The 26906-nt window shown below is 32.4% G+C and overlaps 1 protein-coding gene across 4 annotated transcripts in view; it reads left to right on the top strand.

Annotated features, from left to right (window-relative positions):
• Positions 1 to 26906, top strand: part of LOC140445383 (protein DOP1 homolog) — a 216205-nt gene that overhangs the window by 103972 nt on the left and 85327 nt on the right. For all 4 annotated transcript variants that reach the window (XM_072537366.1, XM_072537364.1, XM_072537365.1 and 1 more), the window contains exon 3: positions 19290 to 19455. In XM_072537366.1, coding sequence (XP_072393467.1) covers positions 19290 to 19455 — 166 coding nt within the window. The remainder of the gene's footprint in view (positions 1 to 19289; positions 19456 to 26906) is intronic.

Raw genomic sequence — 26906 nt, 5'->3', positions numbered from 1 at the left:
AAAGAAGAAAAATTAAAAAGGAGAAATACCAAGACCTACAGGTCCTACAGGACAGACCTACAGGAATTAAAGCGTGTTATAGCAAGTTATTACCATGCTTTTTACGACAATTTATCATATAAGCAGTATATAGCACTTATAAGTACTCAAATCTTAATTTGATAATTTTTTCTTTACGTTTTATTTTAATATTTTTGATACAAACATAGATTGTAATATTTATGTTAATAAATTTTACTTTTCTAAAAAGAGCAAATGATATTGATTTATTTATCCATTTTAAACTTTTAATTAATATAATCAAAGTTAGTACCACGGATTTCCTTATACCGTCAAAATTAAGAAACCATACCTCGTATTTTTTTATTTTTAATTAAAACACATAATTCTGTTATAATCTTCTTAATATTGCTTTTAAATTTAATAAGAGTGTAGTACTTTTTAACACATTTCGACAAAATCTTAATTTTAATAAAGATAAAAAAGATAAAAGTTTTTTTCATTTCCTGAAAAATCTTCTATACTTGGTTCGCTATTCCCAGTCCGAACTGTCTAGTGAATTTAATAATTATTTTTTTTTGCGAACTTAGTTACTTTTTGACAGACTAAAAGTGGCTGGAAATTACTATACAACCAAGCACACGTACTCATAGCCAATATTAATAGTAAACAAACTAAATAGTAAATAAAATAGAACTTTGCGAATTACCGACAATCAATATTTATTTATCTGCACCAGATAATAAATAGTTATGTTAAATTATAACAACTAAATATATACTACTCAAAATTTGATGGGTTTAGTATACACTTCCACTATTTAGAATAATTCTTCTTTTTTTAAAGAAAGAAGTCTGCAATAGTACTTGATATTAATACTTGAGCTATTAATACTGAGAAGTAGGAATTGTTGTGTTGTAGTTTTCCTACAATGAATCTGTCAAAATATGCCCGAGCTAAGCGAATGGAGTATAACATACACATTCGAGGTTTGGCACTGACGCCAACGATATAATCTTGACTACATAAATCCAAACTTGAGATTATGTCATAAGGTCTATTTCTAGATTTAACATCCGCGGCTTACTATTAACTCTAATATTAATACTATATTCTAATAAATCTAATTAATATTTAACTTTTAAAGTAGGTAAACACCTACCCCATTGTTCAAAAGTATGTATAATTCAACTTATATTTCTAACATTGTTGCCAAATTGCTGGTATCTATTGATACGATTAGGGTTTATAGAAAATAATTTATAAGTTATATACTACATAATATTAGATATTTGGTTGTTTTAAATAAGTTATATACTAGAGAATTTAATAAAAATATATTTATGTGAGGGCATTTTAAGAAATTAGCATATAATAATTGTAAAAAGTTGTATTTTAGTAGTTATGATTTTGTAGATATATTTAAGTGAGCCATGTGACTAGGCAACACACTATACCCTCCATTCCAAGTGTCATTTTAAGAATTTTACGAATATAAGTGGGGTTATAGTTGTTTAAAATGTGTAGTTTATTAAATTAGAATGTTAAGTTACTAATTTAATTATATATTCTGATCTGAAAAGCCTAAATGTAAACAAAATTATCAATAAAAAATGAACGAATTCTCCAGAATGCAGAATTTGACCATTGTTTACGGTCGAACATTCTCGAAATAATGATTATGGCGGTGGATCGAACAGATATTTTTTTCGAGAACATCTATATAGAAGTAATAGAACAAATTGGAACATGATCTCTTACCAGATGATTCTAGAATATCCAAAAAGATATAAATACCCGTGATTTGGATTCAAGATGGCAGTTTTTAGTCAGAAGTCAGGCCAGTTTATTATGAAAGTTAGTAGACACATTTAGTTAGTAAATTGTTCAGAATTTTCAAGAAGTCAGTCAGAAAAATTTAGTAAGAAATATGAAAGTTAGTTGGAGTCAGTGAATCAGTTACAAATAGTCCAATTGTTTAATATAGTGAGTTAAATGAAGATTAAAAATTATGCATATATTTAATGCACATTTATAATTATACACAAATAATTATTGAAGATTATAAAAGTATATTAGAAGAATATTGGATGGACATTGGAAGGAATTAAAATTATATTATGATTGGAGATTAGTATAAATCAACTTATAATAATTGGATATTGGTATATTGAAAAGAAGAATAAATATAAATGGTGTTTGCTGGTTTGCTTGGTGGTGTATAAATGCTGGTGAAGAAAACTATATCTTAAATTGGTAGAAGCTAATAATTGGAAAAAGTAATTTCACAAAAAACAAGGATAACCGAAGTACGAAGACATTCAGTGATGATTAGAATCTATATAGTGGAAAACAGTTCATTTAGGCATTCAGTGAAAGAAAGGTACAAAATTTTGTTAATATAATTTAGTTAGTGTCATAACAATTTCAATTTTGAAGATAGTTTGTTTAAATTTTACATTGTCTATAGAATTTAATTAGTTTTATAAGAATATCAATTTAAAGATAGTTTATTTTAAATTTACATTGGCTAGGTTAGATATATATGTGTGTTTCATAATAGTTATAATAAAGATAATTTAAAAAAGTACTTACAAGCTAATTCTTTGAGAACCGCGATAAAAACCCTATATATTATATTATTAAAAATACTCATTGCTCATCATTCAAACAAACAATACATCATAACACTATACTTACTCTTGGTGTAGAATTTTTTAACTAATTCCGTGTCAACTATTCTGTTTAATAGTCAAAAATGTGCTTCATGAGCAAAAGTGCAACTTTCAATATTCCGACTTCTTGATAATTCGTGTCAAAAGTAATAATAAATCATCAGAAGATGTATACAATGTCTTCTATGAAGCAATCACAAGGCGATTTTTAAGTTGGTTATGTCATTTTGTCAAATTGTTTATATGTCATTTGACAAAACCCAGTTTAGCCAACACTCAAAATATACGCCCCTCGTATTACCATTTTTATAGCATTCTGTTATATGTCTACGTAAGCTTGTTTAATTTTTTTTGTCAAATACTTTTTTCCATAAAGTAAAAATTCCAATGAATAAACAAAACTGTCTAATAATATACATTAGATTGATAAAATCATAAAAAAGCTTTTTGTAAATTACAATTCTTCTCTATATCATTAATAGTATAAACTAGATAATATCGTAGTTTATAAACAGAGATATATTTAAGTATATTTTAAACGAATCAATTGTCGTCTTCATATTTCATCTAAATACAAAATAAAAATAAATGACTGTCAGTCTGACTATCCAAATCGACGAAAAATATATTTTTGTAGGATGTAGGAGTCTTTGTTTTTCCAAATTATTTATAACGATTTTTGGTACGCAATAAAATTACTGGTTGAAGAATACTAACCCATTAAAAAACGATCACGAATATACATTTCATTTAGTAGTCATACATGTCGTAACATTGTGATATTAAGTATCTCTGGATATTAATTTTTTAGACTGTAAAGGGCAAAGAAGATTTTTTTCTTTTTCGTGCCAAAGTTTAATCATTCGTTGCTTGTTGCGGCTCGAATTTTTCGACTAGAATCGTATGGCCATTCTTAATCCTACCGTGAAAAAAAACATAGAAAATGTCAAAAACGTCGACAAACATCTCCAATCTAGGAGAAATAAACAACCAACGGATGAATACTTCGAAAACTAACAAAACCTGTTCTTCCATCTGCGAAGAATAAACCCCACTAGTTCCGTGTATGAAGCAGCATATTTCTGCTTCGTTCGCGATCCGGGAAGATACAAATTCACACACAAAACGACTAGCTAATGTTTCTGCCTATTTTCCACTTGCAATGGATAGCTGCAAAAGTGCTATCTATTTCGATGGCCATAAACGAACATGATATAATAAAAGCGCGATTCGCAGAATGTTTGTAATAGTTTTTTGGGAACGATTTACGGTGTGGAAACCAAAACGTCAAATACTATCTAGTATGTAATTACTATTACAATCAATTGTGGCTTAATCCCATATAAATTTAAATATTATTTAAATTAGACATAGCTAATAGTAGCTAAATTCATTACTTTCCGAAATATTTTTAGTTTTCTTCAAATTTCGGGAATACCTTCAATTTTTGTAAGTAGAAATAACTTAGTTTTGTGTAATAATATAACAAAATTATTCTCATTCTATAAATAACTAATACAAGACATAAATTGAAACAATATGCAATAAATGTAACACTTTTTAAATTAATGTTAATCAACAATATTCTAAGCCGAGAAGTTTTTAGTAAAACATTCATCACTGTCGATTGTGAATTGATGATAAGTAAAAGGCCATTTGTATCAGGTAACAACGGTAAAATACTAGGCTTTGAAAAAATGAATTTTTAGTACGAGAATTAAGGGCGGGGTCATTCTTAGAGATAAGAAATAGAAGAAAGAATAGAAACAACAAGAGAAATATGAGTTATATAAAAAACAACAGGGAAGAGAACCACTCTTCAAAAGAAAAAAGGACGCAACTGTTTTTAAATGTCCGAATACAAAAAACGAACAGAAATGGGATGTTCACAAAACAAAAAGAAAAACAAAATATATTATTAAATAAAAGATGATAAAATTCACGTATCAAATATCAATAAATCGAACAAAATAATCTTATAACGTAATCAAATAAAATAGTTAAATATCATATCAATTAATATAGATAAATATCATATCAAGTAAAGCAGTCAAATATCATATTAATTATATCAAGTATCATAACTATACACAATAATCAAATTCAATAGTCAAATTAAATATTCAAATGTCGTAAGAAAACATGAGAACTAGCCTACGTTCTATTTGCAGTAAATTAACTGTACAAATAAAACAAAACATAATATTACAGAATAGATACGCAAAAGCGAATAAAAGAAATTTACTGACTCGTTAATCCATTCCGATTAAACATGTTTAATAGAGTCTAAAATTACTAATTAAAATTAAATACTTATGTAACAAAAAAACATGATATATCAACACATATAACAGGCAATTTAAAAAATAATCTCTTTGTCCAGTCTCTCGTAGTATTGTGTAACTTTCTTAACTTGAAAGTTCCACGACTTGAATCGGCTGGTAAATGCATATAAGGAAAAAGTACTCTGAATCTCCTGTGTAGTCAACTCCTGAATACACGAGGGGCTCCATACTTAGCTGGGGAGAAACTTTGACTTGATTCGGGACTTCCGAATTACCGGAGATAAACTTGGTATTTTGGAATTAACTGGGACTGACTTCGGTATTACGTGTAGATTAATCGTGGAATTAACATTGGCATTATGGTAAGACCAACATTGGATTATACTCGGACATTGGAATTAACTTTGGACAAATGTTAAACCCTAATTAAATGAGAAAAAAAAACAAAGTTAAATAGGCGAAATAACGGAAGATGAAAATATAAAGGAATATGAAAAAATATCTTACTCTTGACAGCAATACACAATATCGAACTTTATTACATACTGACTCAAGGAAAAATTAATTTATATAAAAAAATATAGCAGCAAACCATAAACTAATAGTACTTATTCGCTCCGTGCGTGACCATGGTAGGGGTACCTTGAAACGATGCCAGCGTGCGTAGCGGCGAAATATGACAAAATTGGACACTATCTTTTTACGCATAAATTTTATCAAAAATGTGTGCAAATACATGTTGCGTATTTAGTTGTGCTAATATTAGCAAAAATAGTAAGTGTAGTTTTTATAGGTTCCCAAAGATTATATATAAATTAGAGAAAAGAAAAAGATGGATCCGTGCTATTAATATGAAAAAGGAAATATTACGTAACCTCATTTTTATGCAATTGAAATACTTAAATAATTTACCTTAAATGATATTTTATAAGGCTTCAAGCTAACTCCAGAGTGCCCGATGACTTTAGCTTTTATATCATAACTTTTACTATTACTGTTTTTAATTATATGCTCTTTCACGTGAAAAACTTGATTTGCCAGTACTAGATTTTTAACTTTTCTTTTCTGTTTGGGCTAAAAAGATATATTATGATGAATTTTGAGAAACCCAGTGTTTAATACTACATTTATTTTGTACATAAACTGAAAAAATATAATTAAAAAGTTAATTATTAATAATTGTCAATTTCGGAACAGAATGACGGTATTAGATTTGATACGTTGATACGTATTTCGACCTCCTTAAATCTCTTCAGAACGGTATAGTCACTGCTCTGAACCAAAACAAAAATCTTTCCCGTCCTAGACAATAGTTATTAAAATAACTATATACGGACGTAACTACGCCATCTAAAAACAAAAAGAGAAATCAAACGATTTCTACTTAGCGAAACCGAATTCAAATCTTAACCACTGTGTTTCCTAAAATTTGCGAAACAAACAGCTGGATGAATTACTCGGCAAGGGAATCTAAAATTGCATTCCACAAGCCGTTCATCCTAGTCAAAATTCGTAGTTAGTGAATTCAGTTTCTCGTACTTCCAACGAAGTAAATAACAAAACAGAATGACGGTATTAGATTTTTGTTTTGATACAGTGCAGCAACAACCGTTGATACGTATTTCGACCTCCTTAAGTCTCTTCAGAACGGTATAGTCACTGCTCTGAACCAAAACAAAAATCTTTCCCGTCCTAGACAATAGTTATTAAAATAACTATATACGGACGTAACTACGCCATCTAAAAACAAAAAGAGAAATCAAACGATTTCTACTTAGCGAAACCGAATTCAAATCTTAACCACTGTGTTTCCTAAAATTTGCGAAACAAACAGCTGGATGAATTACTCGGCAAGGGAATCTAAAATTGCATTCCACAAGCCGTTCATCCTAGTCAAAATTCGTAGTGAATTCAGTTTCTCGTACTTCCAACGAAGTAAATAACAAAACAGAATGACGGTATTAGATTTTTGTTTTGATACAGTTCTGAAGAGACTTAAGGAGGTCGAAATACGTATCAACGGTTGTTGCTGCACTGTATCAAAACAAAAATCTAATACCGTCATTCTGTTTTGTTATTTACTTCGTTGGAAGTACGAGAAACTGAATTCACTACGAATTTTGACTAGGATGAACGGCTTGGGGAATGCAATTTTAGATTCCCTTGCCGAGTAATTCATCCAGCTGTTTGTTTCGCAAATTTTAGGAAACACAGTGGTTAAGATTTGAATTCGGTTTCGCTAAGTAGAAATCGTTTGATTTCTCTTTTTGAATTGTCAATTTCGCCTGTATTTAATAATGTCAAACATTATGTCATTAATGTCATATGTTTAACCTGAAAATTGTTAGGTCCAAAACTGTCAGATGAAGGCGGTAGGTGTCGCGTCAGTCACGCACGGAGCGAATATGGCAGAATGAATTGGTACCAGAAGAGTGGCTAAAGGGAATAATATGTCCATTGCATAAAAAGGGTGATCAACTGGAGTGTAAGAACTATAGAGGCATTACTTTGTTAGCATCTGCGTATAAAATCTTTGACAATATATTGTTAGAAAGACTTAAACATTTTACAAAGGATATTGTTGGTCAGTATCAATGCGGATTTACTGCTTGAAAGTCAACTACACATCAAATTCAAGCACATAGGCAGATTCTAGAAAAGTCACTAGAATATAACATATATACACACCATCTCTTCGTCGACTTCAAAGCAGCCTATGACAGTGTGAAAAGAACTGCATTATATAATGCAATGTTAGACTTTGGGATCCCTCCCAAGTTAGTTGACTCCTAGAAGTTGACCCAACTAACAATGCAAAACGTAAGCTCATGCGTTAGAATTAAAGGAGAAAACTCTACGTTATTTGACATTAATAATGGTCTAAGACAGGGGGATCTCCTTTTTAATATTGCCTTGGAAAAGGCAATCAGACAATTAAATATTAGAATGAATGGAACTATTTTTAACAGATCGACGCAAATTCTCGCATTCGCTAACGATATAGTCATAGTGGGCAGAAGTATGAGAGACACGGTGCAGTGTTTTACAAGGCTTGCGGTCGCGGCAACTGAATTAGGACTTGTGGTAAACGAGGAAAAAACCAAATATATGTTGGTTTCTAAAAACCCCCGAAAGTCAAAGAATTCACATATCTTAGATCGTTAGTAAACGCAAAAAACACGACAAGCGACGAAATAAAAAGACGCATAACAATAGCAAACAGAACTGTTCACGGTCTCCAGAAACATTTAAAAAATAAAAATATAAAACGTGCAGGAAAGCCAAATATATACAAGACCCTAATAAGACCGGTTTTGATATATGGGGCTGAAACGTGGACCTTATCTCAAAATGATGAAAGACTTCTTGGTATTTTTGAGAGAAAAATTTCTAGAAAGATTTTTGGGGTCGTAAATGAAAATGGGCTATGGCGTCGAAGATACAACTTTGAACTATATCAGTTATACACCGATCCAGATATTGTCAAATTCGTTAAAGCGCAGAAACTTAGATGGGCTGGACACATTGCTCGGATATCAGATCACGAATACACGAAGAGATTAACATTTTCAAAACCAGAGGGCACAAGAAGTAGAGGACGACCACAAAGGAGATGAATTGATGATGTGAAAGAATTCCTACAGATTCTAAAGGTCAGAAGATGGAGGGAAGTTGCCAGGAATCGACATGAGTGGCGACTTCTTTGTGAGCAGACCAAGATCGACAACGGATTGTCGAGCCACTTATGATGATGATAAAAAAATATTACTTTTTAGCGGAAACAGTTATTTTCGCGTGTGTTCCACGCAAACGTTAGGGTAGTCCAGAACAAGATGTTTTCGTTTGGACCTTCTAAGTAAGTGACAATAAAAGATTATTATTACAATTAGTAGAGAAATACGGCGAGAAGAAAAAAGCTACGCCAGAGACAGAGAATACGACACAGACACAAGAGCTATGGAGATAGAAAACATGGACTCAAATATTTCGAATATACCTACATTTTGAGCAGTCAACCGATAATCTTTGTTTAAATTTAAAACATTATTTTAATATAACATATTACTTACAATTTAGTTAGAAAAAATAAATATTACTTGCAACTACTTACAAGATATTACTTGTCTCTAATAACATCATTATCAACGTCTGTTTTGCATTTCAATTCTTAGAAGGCACAGATTAAAGCAAAGTTCTGAATTTGGTTTCGAAAATTAGTTTACGGATTTTAATATCAGATGTCGCTATTTGCGTCTATACGAAGCCATGTTAGAGTTGCTTCCTAAGACAGAAAAGATTTATTTTCACGTTCAGAGCGACTGTGAAAGCCATTCTGAAGAGGCCTATTAGACCGAAATACGTGTAAGCGGATGCACAGGCGCCCTGTACGTGAAATCAAATCTTAACTGTCTTTTCCTTTTTATTCCGATATACTCTGTACGAGTACTAGAAACCAATTAGCTAAGAATTTTGCTTATTTGAGGAGATATGTTGTGGAATGCAATTTTTAGATTCCCCATGTCTCTAATAACATCTTTATCAACGTCTGTCTTACCTTGCAATTATTAGAAGGCACAGATTAAAGCAAAGTTCTGAATTTGGTTTCGAAAATTAGTTTACGGATTTTATTATGAGAGGAATCTCAATATGAGAAAATATGCAGGTGGTCGTATTTAAAAAATTATATGTGTGCTTTACTAGGTATCTAGTCATTAGTCACCCTGTAGAATTTTCTGTCTACATTTTTCTAAATAACATTTTTTTGGATATTCTCTACGAAAATGAAGTTATCAACCAATGTCGCATTAAAAACTCATCTTGTATATTGGTATTACAACTGATAAAATAACAAACACGACAGCTGTACCCACTTTTTGCAAAACTAAAGCAGTTCCATTGTAAATATCTTTACTTTTTGTGTGCATAAAACAGATAAACTAACAGTCAATTTTCCTTATTAAAAATTGCCTACTACTTCGACGATTAGTACTCAAACATAATCTACCGTGGTAACAATATAAATGTTATTGATGACGTGAAATGACTTTATAGTTGAGCAGCTGAAAAGATGGAATGATCATGTCATGTGAATGGCACGCACTCTTAAATATTCCTCTTCCTATGTTACCACTTTTCCCACGTTTACACCGCTCAACAAAAACGAACTAACAATGTTGCTATAATATATTTATACCGTTTTTTAGAGGTTATTGATTTACATTAATTTTAAACATTTCAACAAAATTCACCAGCCAGCGAAAGTGAAACACAAATCATGATACATAAAACATTTAAGTTATAGTATTTATAGCATTAAAAACTTTCTGTTATTTTGAATTGCCTATAAACAAAAATAAAAAAATACTCTCAGTGTAGCTGTTGTACTTTGAAAAGTTGATGCGTAAAAAACGGTCCGGCCTGGCCCTGATTTTAAGGTCATTTACAGTCTTTTATTTATAGACGAGTTAAAGCTGAAGTTATAAATCAATAAAATTCATGATACAACTAATATCTATCTATAAATATTATCTCGGAGACAATGACGTCCAAAAACCTTTTATTAATTCATAGAGTGGTTTGGTACAAACCCAACCTGAAAATTTAATCTACCCGGTTATCGCTGTTGTTGTAGAATACGTCGTTTATTGGCTGTTAAGGTCACGGGTTTGCCTCAAATGTTTTTATTTTTTTTTTTAATGTAATCGATAATTAAAACTGTACGTAGAACATGTTGCCCAGAATAGCAAATATTTTTTACCATAATAACGAAAATGACTAATTTCACATTTAAGTTTACCATTCTAGAAATTTTTAAAGTTTACAAATACCAAATAGACACTGTGAGTGTATACGTGGTCTATCCTAAAAGTATCCTAATTTCGTTCTTAATTTTCGGGCCAAATCGTTCCGGCGCTCTCTATAGTACATTTGAAAATTATTCATAGCACAAATTTTATAGCAAAGGTATACAGAGTTGGTCAATGCAGAAAAAACGTAATAATTTATTGATACCTCCTTACCTTAATTTTCACTCGACTTTAATATGACCACCCCAACAAACACACTGCATCATAAAATGCAAATGAGCAAACCCTAACCGATTAAGCAATAACTGGATGCCTCAGTGACGGAGAACACAAAATTACTTTAATATAAGAAAACTAAAATGTCAATATTACGTACTTACATTAATTTTTATAAAAATACTAAATATTGGTTTAGGACCTTTCCTTACAATTTAATAATAAATATATTTAATTAGTAATATAAATATATAATTACATACCTAAATACACAGGTTGTCTTCTTTCGATAAGGAGGCATCTTCATCATCAGTTTCTTCATTTCCCACAGAAATAATAATTAATTCTATCGTTTCCTCTATTAACATAACAGAATGTTTCTTCCTCTACTATGACAAGCCTTATAGCTTTTTGCCAATTGTCAGGTGAAAATTTTAAAATGGAGTCAGATAATAGTTGACGAACATCTTCAAGTTTAAATGTTGTATTATTTCTCGCCACATATCCGTTCATGTGAGCCCAAATTAGTTCTATGGGGTTAAGTTCACAGTGATAAGGTAGTAATCGCAACACTTTAATTCCATGTTCTTTAGCTATTTCATCTACAATATACTTCTTAAATTTTTGTGAATATTTTTTGCATAGCTGCAATTCTTTTTTGAGTAAACCTTCTGCTAAAGGTACTACTATTTCTTTGGTTATTAGCCAATCCAAGAGTTCTTGCTTTCTCCATTTAGTGTTAGGTAACGGTTGCTTTAATCTTGAATGGTAACTGGTATTGTCTATGACTATTACAGAACTAATTAGTAATAAATCTATCATTTGACTGAAATATTCCTCAAAAACATCAGCAGTCATTTCTTCATGGTAGTCGTTCGTAGAATTTAAAATAAAATCTAGCAAACCTCCATCAACAAATCCTTTATCTCCTCCAGTATGGGTGTTAATGAATCGGCGACCTTTACCATTTGGAAATTTTAAGCCCGTAGACAAAACTTCTATAAATGCCTGAAAATTTAGAGATCTTCCGGACCAAACAGTAAACCAGTTAGTTGTTATCATTCGGTTAATGTTGTTATACTCTAAACTTAAATCAAGAAAAGTAATTTTATTGTTTTCTTCTAGTTCATAAGTAAATTGAATGTTATTATGGAAATTATTGAACATTTGAAAAGTATGATCGATTTCATGATCAGGAATGCAGAGTAAGCAGTCTTCAACATATCGTTTGTAGAAATGTATGTTGTACTTCAATTTAGAGATGACTGTTGTTTCTAATATTTCCATTACTATGCCATTGGTGCTGAGATAGACGAACCCATGGCCACTCCAGGAATCTGAGAATAGTATTAATTTTCATGTTGGAAGAACGTTGAGCTGAGGCAGAATTTTACACCCTCTAGGAATTCTTCAAGTGGAAGAGATGTATTTGTTATGATGTTATTACATCTAGTTTTGACACTGTTTAAAGCCATTTCAATTGGGAAGTAAGTGTATAATGATTTTACGTCGAAAGATATGTTTGCTTGTGATTAATTGGTACAGACTGTTTTCAAACAAAATTGTGAATATTACATGAATTCTGTATATGATAGTTGCTTTTACCGATTGCATTTCCCAAAATGTCTGCAAAATATTTAGAGAGGTTGTATGTTGAACTTCCAATATTTTACACCTTCCTAGAAAGAATTCCTAGAGGGTGTAAAATGCTGCCTCAGCTCAACGGTCTTCCAACATGAAAATAAATACTATTCTCAGATTTCTGGAGTGGCCATGGGTTCGCCTATCTCAGCACCAATGGCAAACTTAGTAATAGAAATATTAGAAACAACAGTCATCTCTAAATTGAAGTGCAACATACTGTTACAGGTTCAAAGAATTCAGAATAAATTATTGAAATAAAGTTTTATTATTTTAATTTTGGCTAAATAATTGTTAACAACTACACAAGATTTCATGGAAAATTAATGCATTCCCAAGTCTTATTTGGTCTCTGAGATGATCTATTCGTTCTTTCCTTGATTTTGTACAGCCTAAAACAAAAATAAGTATAAATTTAAATAAATAATAAACTTTGAATTAAAAATAAACAAACCAAAAAGCCTATTTCTTATTTTAAAGGTTAATGTCAAAAATAGCTTGATAGAATTCTTCTTCTTGTATTTTTAAACAGATCTCAATCCTATTAGTAGTACAACAACTTATTTTAAATAAATTCTTACTGGACAATGGCCGGCGCCAGATAAAAAAAACTTATCTTTAATTTTTTTCTTTTCCTTTCTTTGGTGGTTTTTTGTATGGAAAAGTATTGGTTCGTGTAGAACTTACAACGCAATTTTGCGGCTTTTCTAGAGTTTTCTTGATAGTTTTCCGAAAATTTAATAGTTGTAGCAGTGAGAAGCTGAGCAATCGTGTGGATTTGTTTTCTAAAACTAAAAGAAACTCGATTTTATAAACTAATTTCGTATTAGAAACACTTTAAGGCCACATTTGAACAAAGGCCTTTTATTTTTACTCTGTGATTTAATCTCAAACCATTTTGAACATCTTTTCAACTTATATTTATAATCTCGTAACTCCTTAAGGAATTGGCTATCAGTTTTCCATATTAGTTAGGATCGGATGTTATCCAATTGTCCATAAGCGAGAAAGAACCTAAAACGTCGGATTATTAAAGGAAATAATAATAATAAATATTAAGTACTCACCTGGGATCGAATCTCCAGAAATCAAGAAGATAGACTTTCTAACAGCTAAGTGGAAATTTATTCTTAATTTTGGTAGAATCGAACATTACACTAAATTTTTCAATTTTTTTAGTACGACACTGTAATTAGAACCCCACTGTAGTGGTTATAATAAGAACTTGTTAATTAACCTTTTCACTTTATTGCTCAACTATTGATTTTAAATTGATTTAAAAAATAAATCTTTAATAAAGACAAAAGTAGCAATCGAAGAATATATTGATTTATTGATAATCATTCCTTTACCCACTTCCCTGAGGGCTCTCCGAAAGAGCGTTTTCAAATGCTTATCAATACATTTCTACAAACGATATGTTAATGACTGCTTACTCTGCATACCGAATCATGAAATCGATCATACTTTTCAAATGTTCAAATGAATAATTTCCCAACTGTTAACATTTAGTCCCTATCGCTCATCGCATAACTAAGTGTGATATGGGGATGATGGGGATAGGATGGAATGATGGGGATAGCGATGAGCATTTTACAGAGAAAATGATTTAAAAAAAGGTCAAGATTTATCCATGGCAAACTGGGCTGTGTAAATAACCAATTAGATTTTGTTTATTTATGATTCGAAGATTTTGAGATGCAATTCGAATGTGTATAAAAACTTTCTTTCGCATGTTTGTAAGACGCAAATTTAAACTTTATAGAAGGTGGAAAAAAAATGATACAGTGGTATCGACATAGGTGACCGGAGTCTATACATCGATATTCTAGTTGCTCTTATGTTTAGAATTGTATTCTGAATTTAATTCTGAGTGTTATCTCTTGATTCAGACCGTAGTTACCTAAGATAAAAGCTTCCAGATATTTGTTCCTTTTCATTGTTGCCTTTATAGTTTTTTTTGCTTGTGGTCTCAAGCTGTTTAAGATAAATTGGCCAAAAGTGATCATTTTATTTAATCTAACCCTTTAAATATAAAAAACACTATAAAAATATTAAAAGTTTTGAGAGCTGGTACTACCGTAGGATAGGAAGATAAGGTGGATCGATAGACTGACAAATATGCAAGTGTTAAATCCGATAGGGAAAGATATGGAAGTTGTATAAGCTATAAAAAAGGCCGAATATTGGCCACCTTGTATATGGATAAATGACTTACTGTTGTATCATAATGAAAGACTTAATCGAAGGAATCCGGGTCGTAGAGGAACTCAGTACTAAATTTAAGGGAATGGTTTGGCTGCACCACAATTCGATGCTTATTACTACATTGTTCCATATAAATATAATTATTAAGGCGATAATTCATAAGGCAATCAAAGATCTCTGTAGGAAGGTGTATAAGTTTTGTGTATTTTCGTAGTTTCTAAATAATTCCGCCAACTCATTAACCCCCCTGCAGACGGTCAGATCAATATTTCATAGATTTAATTAGGGTATTTAAGGTCTTATGAAGTTGTTACGAATATAATTGACACACTTTTCAGCACGTGCTTTGTTAGAACTTAAATAATGCAATGTGCCTGCTTTATTAGGACGAAGTCAACATTTATTTTTATTGTGTTAGAGAAGGAAGTTACATATTTTTATTTGACCAGCTGTGAATATTAATTACACATTACAATATTTTATTGACGGTGTTTTGATGTAATTATAAGATATAAAAGAAATATAGAAATAAATTAAAGTATAGGTCACTAGTTATAAGGACAAGAAAACAAAAACGTAGACAAAAATAAATACATACCTTTATTTCTATATTATAGATGTATATATTATATACTATCTAGGATACTTAAAGCGGACCGCTTTAAAGTAGCCTAGATAGTCGCTAAGGGTGCGTTCAAGTATTACGTAACGTAACTTTTGAAGATTTTTGATCCCCCTCCCCCATGTAACGCACCGTAAAGTTTTTCTGTACCCCCTCCCTGTACCTAAACGTTACTTAACATTTAAGTGATTATTTTTACCTAAAAAAAAACAATTATGTTGAGAAAAGTCGGTAAAACAACTTTGTTTTAATGGCATTTGCGGTACCTAATAATAAATAAAACAAGAGATTTCTAACTCGCAACAATAAACTTTTAGTGCTAATCATACATTTTTTTACGTTTTCCTTACTTGACCCCATCGTTACATACATTTTTGTTTTCATCCCTTATTGTTCTTCTCATACATTTTTCATTTTAACTTTTTTTAATAATAAACTTATAAACTGATTTATTTCTACATTTGGAAATACAGTTAGAAATGCAAACATAACTAATTCAAAATAAAATCGCCATCTTAACAAAAATTGGTTATGAATAACGCTGGGCCCATAACAGTTTCTTAATATTGGTCTGAAGCTATTTTCTTGTGGCAAGAAAAGTCAAAAAAGCCGCATAAAAATAGCTCCAGAACAATATTAAGATACGAGAAACTGGCACATTGTCAAAATTCAATGAAATTTTTACGAAGATGTAGAGACAAAAATTGGTTAACGTTAACCATTACATTGGCAAATTGTTCAAGGTTTTTAGCTAATCGAAATAGTTGTTTGGCACTGCGTTTTCTACGAATGTTCTTAAGCCATAACATCTTCCCTTCAATTCTTCTGTGGTCGTTGATTTTACCTTTCACGATAATCTGAAGGATTATGTACCGGTGTTCCCGAAGAACATGCCCTAGGTATGAAATCTTTCTTATTATAATAGTTTTTAATAACTCACGATCGGCATTTCTTCTATTTAACACATTTCAATTCATTGATCTGCATCGCTGTCCAGGGTATTCGGGGCATTTTTCTATGCAATCACATCTCAAACGCCTCTAGGCGATTGATCGTATCAGCTTTCAGAGTCCAGGTCGTGGTCCTATGTATCAATACTGACCAAATATAGCATTTGATCATTATTTGACGTAATTTTAGGTTTAAGCTCTTTACTTGGGTTTAGTTGGTCTGTTTTTTTAAACATTTAAACATTTAAATCTGCCTCTTAATGTTTTAATTAGTAATGTTAAGTTATAACTATCTACAGGGATGCATTGTCGTGAAGTTGGCGAATGAACATAAATTTTGTCTTAGAAACAATAATTTTTATACCCATTTCTCTTCCTGTAGTGTTTACGCAATGCAACAACTTTTGAATGCCTTGGAATCAGTTCACTACTGATTTTCACTCCCAATATCTTTATTTTGCAAAGTCTATTTGAAAATTATATCCGAATAGATATTAAATAAATGCAAGAAAATAATGCATCCCGAAGCGTCAGATAGCCTGTTTGAATGTAACATTTGTTGGTTAATCTCCCATAGACTCGTACGATTACTTCCAAGTTTTTCTACGATACGTAGATCTCTACGATCAGTGCTTTTGGTTCTTAATATATTTAAAAGTGTTCCAGGCTTACCCTATCGAAAGCCTTTTCGTAATCGATGAAAGCCACATAAATATCTTTACATTGGCAGCGGCATTTTTTTATTAGTACATTTAAGCCAAAAAGTGCCTCACGGGTACCCAGCGCATTCCCAAATCCAAACTGGGTTTCATCTAGGTCCCTTTCGCAATGAATAATACAAAGAAAAACAATTTTAATGTGTAGCTTATCAGACTAATTCATCTGTATTCGTCGCTTCTTTTTGCTCGGTGTTTCTTCGGAATTGCTATAAAAACAGACTTCAGCCATTCCTCGGGTATTTCACCAGTAGTATCTACATCAATAAAGATGAACTAGAGCACTGATGTGGTACTCGTGTATCATTTTTAAGAGTTCAGCTGGGATGTTGTCTGGTCCAGTTGCTTTCTTGGTTTTGACTGATTTTATTGCATAAAGAAATTCGGATTTTAACATGTCAGGTCCTTCTTGATTTACATTGCTCTGTATGTTTGGCCTGTCATCTTGGAATTCATCAATGATCACTTTTCCTGCATTATCTACTAGAGTATTAGTATTTTTCTTACATAAAGGCCAGCAACTTCACGAACTTTTTTGTGTTGCAAATTGAACATGTCATGCTTCTTTTCTAATTGATTTCTGAACATCTATCCACCATCTACTTTTCTTTAGCCCCTTTTTTGTTTTCTTTAATATTCTTCTGATTTGTCCTTGTATTGCCTTCTTATGGTAATCTTACTGGTTGCACGTATTCTGTTTTTGACGTCATATTGTAGTGATGGAAAAAGTAAATCATAGGGCACCTGTTTAAACTCTTCCAGTGAAGGCGGCCGATCCTACCACGAGCTAACTTGAGATTTGAAGGATTGGGCAGGCTGGATTTCAATGTACTCTTCGAGCTGCAACAGCAGAATTCGTCCGCACATTTAATCACCTGTAAGAAATATTGCGATTTACGGAAGTGAGTGCTATACCACACCAGATTAGGTTCTGCTGGACGCCGAAAATTATCTTCAGGCTTTCTATAACGCGCCAAAACATAGTAATTATTAATTTTCACGTTTTTTTTTTCAACTTGTGATGACGTTACAGTATGAATTCAATTTAACAACATTGACTGCAGTGACGTGTTTCCGTGTATATGTTACGAGCAAAGCCCGAAATTGGACAATCCTAACATTGTACACAAATTATTGTCCACTTCTAGCATTGTACCCCCAAACTGTACAATGTCCGAAATAATCAAAATAATTGTCGACACGTTCATCGGTTCGAATCGATTGAAAAATTGAAAAATCGAATCGAAGAAGAAATTGTTCTACAATAGGGATATTGTTCGTGAAACATTTCAAAGCTTCAAGAGATAGATACATCACTATAATATAGGGAAGATGTTTGTAAAACATCTTAGATTTTCAAGAGATATGTATGATAATTTAAAATAATTTAATTCTACGAATCCAAAAGTCAAAAACGCTGGTTAATTATGGATTTATAACCTCAATTGATGTTTGTTTGTCATTAATAACAAATGGGGAATAATTGTAAAAAACGATATAAATCGATATCTGATATATTATCTTAAACTTTGACGCATGGCTACTTATTGAAATTCGAACATTGTACAGCAATTCTTTTATACAAAGTCCGACGATTATATATATTTCGGAGATTGTACAGTAAAGGGGTGCAATGCTAGAAGTGGACAAGATTTTCTGTACAATGCTAGGATTGTCCAATTTCGGACATTGCTCGTAACATATATATAAATAAAAAGGACGTACACAGTCGAAGGATTCTCGTAAAATATAACTAAGAGGCACAAAATAACAATACTGTAAAATACAATCGATGGATTCCCCTTAAACATAATCTAAAAGAATTGCCAACTTGGGAGATTTTTACATAGTTTTTTTATTTAAGTAAAAAACAATGTTACGTAACGCGTTATTCGAACTCCCTTCCGCCCCTGTAACGCACAATAACGTTTTACAAGACCCCTCCTTCTCCCATTTGCGTTACATAATACTTGAACAACCCTTAATATGTTACATTAATTTATTGTTTATAATAATTCTTTTAAGGTATTCTTAGAATACTGCTATATTTATATATCTATAAATAATAATAGTAAATAAACTAAAATTAGTTTAACTGCTACAAATATCGTAATACAATTCTTATACATTATTTTCCAAGAAACTCTCATTTTTTCGTTTCTTTTACAGGTCTTTTTCCACTAATGGGACACGCAGCCATGAATATTAGACCGACATTATTAACTATTTATGAGACCCATTTTATACCATTAGGAGATAGATTGCGGCCAGCATTAAGTGGATTTCTCAGTGGAATTTTGTTAGGCCTTGATACGGGAACGGATCATTTTGATAGGTGAGTTTGAAACGTTTTCATTTGAAATAAGTAATTATTATAATCATTGAAAAAGGATGTGGTTTGTATATGTCGAAATAAAAAATGGCTCAAAAACAGGTATGAGACGACATTAACTAATAATTTCCACTCTTACTAAAATTATTAGGTGATTAATTAAGTGGGTAGCATGATATTCAATTTTATATAAGATTCGGACAAAATAGCTTATCTGTCAAAATAAATATCAAGCATAAAACTTACTTAATAGTTACTCAGCTTGTATCCTTTCCTTCCTTTTTAATTTTTTAATAAGTTTCTTTTTTACTGGAGCATGTTGCTGACCTCACCTTCGAACCCTCCCCTTTTATCCGGTCTCGAGACCGGCAGTTCTGCACTTAAGCTACTCCATCCAGCTAACAATAGCACAGGTAGAGTTCAAAACCACCCATTTAACTTTAATTGCAAAAACGAGGGCCTGCCTCTGAACGGTAAAATCAAAAGAACTTCCAATATCGCATCGAACTATATCCCACAGAGTAGGGTAGAGTGCAGAGGAAGTGGATAAATAGCGTGTGGCGGAACACAACTATGACTATTACCTCATTATGTTTGATAATATTGAGTGATAAAATTCAAAAAAATTAAAATTTCGACTTTTTTACTTAATTAGGTTGCTAACTATCATTTGACAAAGTGATTAACACAGTCTCTGCTGTTGCGTTCTGCACATACGATGACCTCAATATAACAATTGGGGTCATCCTGAAGGGGGAGAGAAGATATTTTGTTCAATCTAGAACACGCTGGTTTCCCCCTTTTGGATTGGGTATGTATATTCAAATAAAGAAAAGAAATGAAACCAGTGGACTGTATATAACTCTATTTTTAACAAGAAGTAAAAGCAATCATAAATAAAGAAGAAATATATACAAACTTAAATATTAATCAATACGTAACGACACACAAAAAGAGAACCATAAACAAAACAAAACTGTCGATTGTATATATACCACGTTATAGATAAAAATAATATACAAAAAAATAAAAAAAATATGAATATATATGTCATATAAAAACAAATTATTAAACTCAATGCAAAAGTATACTCATAATACACATTATGAGTTAATATTAGGTAATAAAATACACAACACTGTGATATATATATAAAAAAAATAGTGAAATTATTATAATATGAAGAATATACAAATCTACATAAAGGTAATGAAATGTTCTCAATCAAGTTCAATCGCGATCGCGGCACAACAGATAAAAAGTTCGAAGCAAATATGACATCTATATACCAAGTAAACGTACTTGATATATGCAGCAACAAAATTATGGTGTATTGTAGCTTACCCTATAAATCACAGCACCAACCGCTATTACCAACGACGTCTTCATCAACGTACACCAGGAACCACAAAATTCATGCAACTTTTCTGCATCAAACCGACTTCCTCGGTCAAAGGACCGATGCAAAGTGTCAAGGTACTCTTCTTAACCCAAACGCACACACATGTGTGTGGTTTGAGAGATAAAACTCGACTCTGATTTTGACCGCAATGAAGTGTCTCGACGCGCTGATCTTAACTTCAAAAACACATATTCTTATCTGGCATATGGAACTCGCCCTTATCTCGCAGATGGCTCGTCTTGGAATGTTTAGCCCTTAAAACTGCTGTGCCCTTGTACACGCAAATCTCGTTTAAATATACTACGGGGAGAATCAAAACTAACACAAAAAAGTCTGTTCATATTACAAATGTTTATATATCGTTGCGAAACTGCAACATTCTCCCCGCGTTGGCATACGTGCCAATAAAACATAACTGTACTTTGCACTCCTGACGCACTGTACAAATTCTGAAACCGTAAACACTTCTTCGGTTACGAAACGAACGCCACACTTACAAGAATACGAAAAGTTATACATTTACAAAAGACTACAAGAACAATAACTTATACATAAAACAATAAACTTATACAACAAACGATAATAGGTTACAAATACATAACTACATACTAAATATACATCACTACAATTATACAATTCTCAGTACTATACATAAAACGGATTTCCTCTCTTATAGGAAGTGCATTCCTCTATTATCCTAGGATACAATACATGAACTTGAAGCCATCGAGATGTAGCTATACAAGCGAATCCTCAGGATATCATGGATGGACCAGTTAACCAACGGGACCGTATGAAAAAGAAAGAGGAAAGGAAGAAAAGTGATGTATATGATTAGAAGGCAACAATCAGAAAGTCTCGGACACATGATGAGAGACGGCACTCAATACAAATACTACAAATAACCTTCTAATAGTTCTCGAAAAGCAAGGAAATGGAAGGAGACAAATATCCTGGTTAACAAACCCAAGGAAATGGTTCTCCGCAACAACAACTAAGTTAAGGACAAACAAACAGAATAATTGTAGCCCGAATGGCCACTACAATATTCGAAACGAATAAGCAGCAAAGGTAAAAGCAATATCGTATGAATTGTAACACTGTCCCTAGATATTAGCAATCTACCTGGACAGACATAATCATGACGAAAATGTAAAAATGCAAAACGAAGAAACTATTTTCTTCCATAAGCTTTATTCATAAAAGATAATTATTATAATTTACACAACAATAAGCAAATTATATCTCAGGTTGAGACTCAGCTCTCTCTCATAAAAAAGTGGCGACTAATTCTAAGCTAGGAGTAGACTTAGACAATTAGACTAAATCAGAATTCCAATAAATAAAGGGATAAAGAGAATAGATAAAATACGAACATTATACTATTCAATAAACAAGGCTTTTTATACATAATAAGGCAATTTTGAAATGAACAAAAACAAAAATGGTGCGGCTCCTAAGAATTCTTTGTACCTTAAAGAATTCGTACAATGTCAATAGAAAATGTCTTAACTCTCTAAACGTTAAAACCGTTATTTTAGTATAACGTGGCGCAAATACATGAACAAATAAAGCTACGCAAGCTTTAAGCAAAAATATATCCCATAATCTATGGCAATAAAAAGAAATCTCGAACAGGTAACACAATGATAGATGGGACTCTCAACATTATAAAATGTGCAACAACTAAGTCCGAAATGATGTCTACAATTGGACGTACCTTGGAGCCTTACATGTCCCAATACGTGTATTTCAAACATCTTTAAAACAACTAGATTGTTCGAAGAAAGAAGAAAATGATGCTTTTGAGCATAAGGAATGGTATCATTCCTCAACATACCGCTAACTTTCGCACGGTGAATAATTTCCTCTGGAAATAAATTCCAAATATCCAACTGATTATCCGGATTGGTAATACCGGATGGCAACGATTCCAATATACGAGGAAACGAGAAACTTTTTAAGTCTTGAATAATAAGCAATTCAGCTTGCTTTTTACGAACGTTTCTGATGAAACAAAACACAAATTCCTTTACTCGGCGTAAACGAGAAAGATAGGAGTACATTTTAAACGTATGTACCCCGAATGTTAAATCTAGAGATGGGTGTAGTACCACTCTAGGAACTTTTGACCCAATTATGGTCGCAATATCTAAGTTAATAGCTTCTTTAGAATTGTCTCTGTCACGAGACGATAAGAATTTTGGCTCACAATGCCAAGATTTCGATCGAGCAAGTGTATCGGGGTTAGCTCCCCGCGAAGCTGTATCGGCAGCGTCATCATCAGACACCCCATCATGGATGTCGTGCAAAGAAAAATCCTTGGGTAAGGATTGAATATTAGAATGGACCTGAGGTCCAGATAGATGTACATTATTAAAATATAGCCCCGTAGAAGAACTCGCGTTTGTATGAGCGTCACGAGTCTTGTAGGACTCACTATCATTTACCATTGTAACAGGTGGAAGGGAATATGCAATACTGCTAAGGTCCGTAGGTAACGCCTTAGGGACAGTATCTACATGAGCTAAAGTCGAGGATAGCTGACCTGACGAACTAGGCGCCATCACACGAGTTGTTTGAGACGTGGATGTCTCGAAAGAAGGTTGAGGTTTTGAAAAAGATGAGTCTTTTGACATATGATTTTGAGAAGATTTAACTACATTGAGTAGATGGCATAAATCTGAAATAAGTGTGGGAGGTCTTTCCCCCACATGTAACCTAGAAGAACAATGGGATGCACTACCTACTTTATAATACGTAAAGGATGAGAGGACGGGCTCCCATATTATAAGTCCCATTGCCTTACAAAACAAATCGTCTACAATGTTTCGATCCTCGCTATCTTCAGCGGAATCTACCAATAAGTTCTCGATTGCATCCTGTGCGCATTCATATTTATCTTACTCAACCTGTAAATACTCACGACGACCTTTCAAAAGATAATCAATATCGACCAATGAAACATTTTCTGCAATCCAATTACAGTGACGAATAATTGCATTCTTGGCAGACCGTCTCTTGAATTTGAGGGTATCCATTGTTTAGACAAAAATGGAGCAGCTAATATTTAAAACTGACAAGACAAAAAGGAAAAGATTGTGAATGAGTAAGAGTAATTGTAAATCCCTGGATTTTTTACAGAAACAAACCAAAGAGATACTTGTAATAGTCGAAAGCAGGTCTCTATAATAAGACAACTACAAACAAAATAAAAAAGAATAGTCTCCACAGACCAGGTATCTTATCAAGGGAAAGATATATCCCAACATAAAATGATTACAATCTGTTACTAATATCCCTACAATCAGGAAAAATTAAACAAAAAAATGGTTGCAATAACCGAAAATACTTTTTCCACCCTCACAAACACTAACGAATACAAAAGAAGAAATGTCTCTACAGACTGGGTATCTTTTTTCATAAAATAAATACCCCAATGTAAATGGTTATACTAACCGTAATAAGGTCTCTAGCATAAGAAAACCCTAAACAAGTAAAAGTAAGAATGTCTTTCGGCAGACTGAGTATATGCTTAGACAACAGAAATACTCCACTAAAAGCACTATGAAAAAATCAGAAAGAAATGGGTATAAAAACACCGGAAAAGGCCTCTGTCATTAGAGCACCTTGAATAAAGTATATAAAAAAGAAACAGTCTTTCGACAGACTAGTTATCTTTCAGTATAAAAGAAGTCTAAATGTAAAATGGTTATAAAAACCGTAAAAAGGTCTCTGTAAAAAGAGCACCTTGAAAATTAATGTAAAGTACAAAATCGTCTTTCTGCAGACAACTGGATATCTTTTAGTATAAAAGATATACCGTAATGTAAATGGGTATAACAACCGCAAAAAAGGCCCCTGTCAGAAGAGAACCTCGAGAAAGCAATGTGTAAAAAAAAAGAAATATGCAATAAATGGTTATAACAACCGCAAAAAGAAGGTCTCTGTCAGAAGAGCACCTGGAACAAAGAATGTAAAGAAGAAATAGTCTTTCGGCAGACTAGGTATCGTCTTTCGGCAGACGAGTAGGTATCTTTTTACATAAAAGAAATACCTGACTATATAGTTATGATAACCGCAAAAAGGTATACAGTAAATAAACCTTGTACAATGTAAAAAGTAAAATGTCTTTCAGCAGACTGGGTAACTTTCCAGATAAAAGAAATACCCGACTATATTATGGTTGTGATAACCGCAATAAGGTCTCTCGCATAAGAGAACCTCGACAAAGAAATAGTCTTTCAGCAGACTAGGTATCGTCTTTCGGCAGACGACTGGGTATCTTTTCAGATAAAAGAAATACCCCAACAAATAGCTATCACAACCGACTAGGCTCCTACCATAAGGAACCCGTGAGCAAGACACATAAAATGGTTATCATAATTGATAAGGTCCCTAACATAAGGAAACCGTAAACAACGACATATTAACTAGTTATCATAACCAACAAGGCTCCTACCATAAGGAAACCGCAACTACACATGAAAAGAACATGGAAAAAAGGTATCTACTATCAGAGAACCCTAAACAAACAAAAAAACAGAAAAAGAAGAAGAAAATCCGGCTCGAAGGACCATTATGTTGCGTTCTGCACATACGATGACCTCAATATAACAATTGGGGTCATCCTGAAGGGGGAGAGAAGATATTTTGTTCAATCTAGAACACGCTGGTTTCCCCCTTTTGGATTGGGTATGTATATTCAAATAAAGAAAAGAAATGAAACCAGTGGACTGTATATAACTCTATTTTTAACAAGAAGTAAAAGCAATCATAAATAAAGAAGAAATATATACAAACTTAAATATTAATCAATACGTAACGACACACAAAAAGAGAACCATAAACAAAACAAAACTGTCGATTGTATATATACCACGTTATAGATAAAAATAATATACAAAAAAATAAAAAAAATATGAATATATATGTCATATAAAAACAAATTATTAAACTCAATGCAAAAGTATACTCATAATACACATTATGAGTTAATATTAGGTAATAAAATACACAACACTGTGATATATATATAAAAAAAATAGTGAAATTATTATAATATGAAGAATATACAAATCTACATAAAGGTAATGAAATGTTCTCAATCAAGTTCAATCGCGATCGCGGCACAACAGATAAAAAGTTCGAAGCAAATATGACATCTATATACCAAGTAAACGTACTTGATATATGCAGCAACAAAATTATGGTGTATTGTAGCTTACCCTATAAATCACAGCACCAACCGCTATTACCAACGACGTCTTCATCAACGTACACCAGGAACCACAAAATTCATGCAACTTTTCTGCATCAAACCGACTTCCTCGGTCAAAGGACCGATGCAAAGTGTCAAGGTACTCTTCTTAACCCAAACGCACACACATGTGTGTGGTTTGAGAGATAAAACTCGACTCTGATTTTGACCGCAATGAAGTGTCTCGACGCGCTGATCTTAACTTCAAAAACACATATTCTTATCTGGCATATGGAACTCGCCCTTATCTCGCAGATGGCTCGTCTTGGAATGTTTAGCCCTTAAAACTGCTGTGCCCTTGTACACGCAAATCTCGTTTAAATATACTACGGGGAGAATCAAAACTAACACAAAAAAGTCTGTTCATATTACAAATGTTTATATATCGTTGCGAAACTGCAACATCTGCCACCATAACAATATTTATTCATACAAAGTATGATACAAATACAAAGTAAGTTTATATTCTTACAAATTTTTTTGAAAAAAATAGCAAGCTCACGGGTGATCCTAATGGCACTGCAGTAAAATATTACACACGTATGTGCCACTAGTATCACCGGCGATCGCGAACAACTTTTTAGTGAAACATGTCACACAGTAAAATGTTTCGCAAACATTACAAAATATAGAGAAACAAGTTGGGTTTCTTTTGAGCTTCTTTACTGCCTTTTGTTGCAACTGGTAACATTGGTTACAACGTTTTCTCTTCTTATTGTTTGTAGTTTTGGCGTCAACTGTAACAAGCATATGCTTTACTATAGTAATAGGTTCAGGCATCGGACTGTAATT

This window comes from Diabrotica undecimpunctata, chromosome 7 (genome assembly GCF_040954645.1).
Source record: "Diabrotica undecimpunctata isolate CICGRU chromosome 7, icDiaUnde3, whole genome shotgun sequence".
Classification (NCBI taxonomy): Eukaryota; Metazoa; Arthropoda; class Insecta; order Coleoptera; family Chrysomelidae; genus Diabrotica; species Diabrotica undecimpunctata.
The sequence above is the reverse complement of the archived record's forward strand: the minus strand, read 5'-3'. Positions and strand labels throughout refer to the sequence as shown.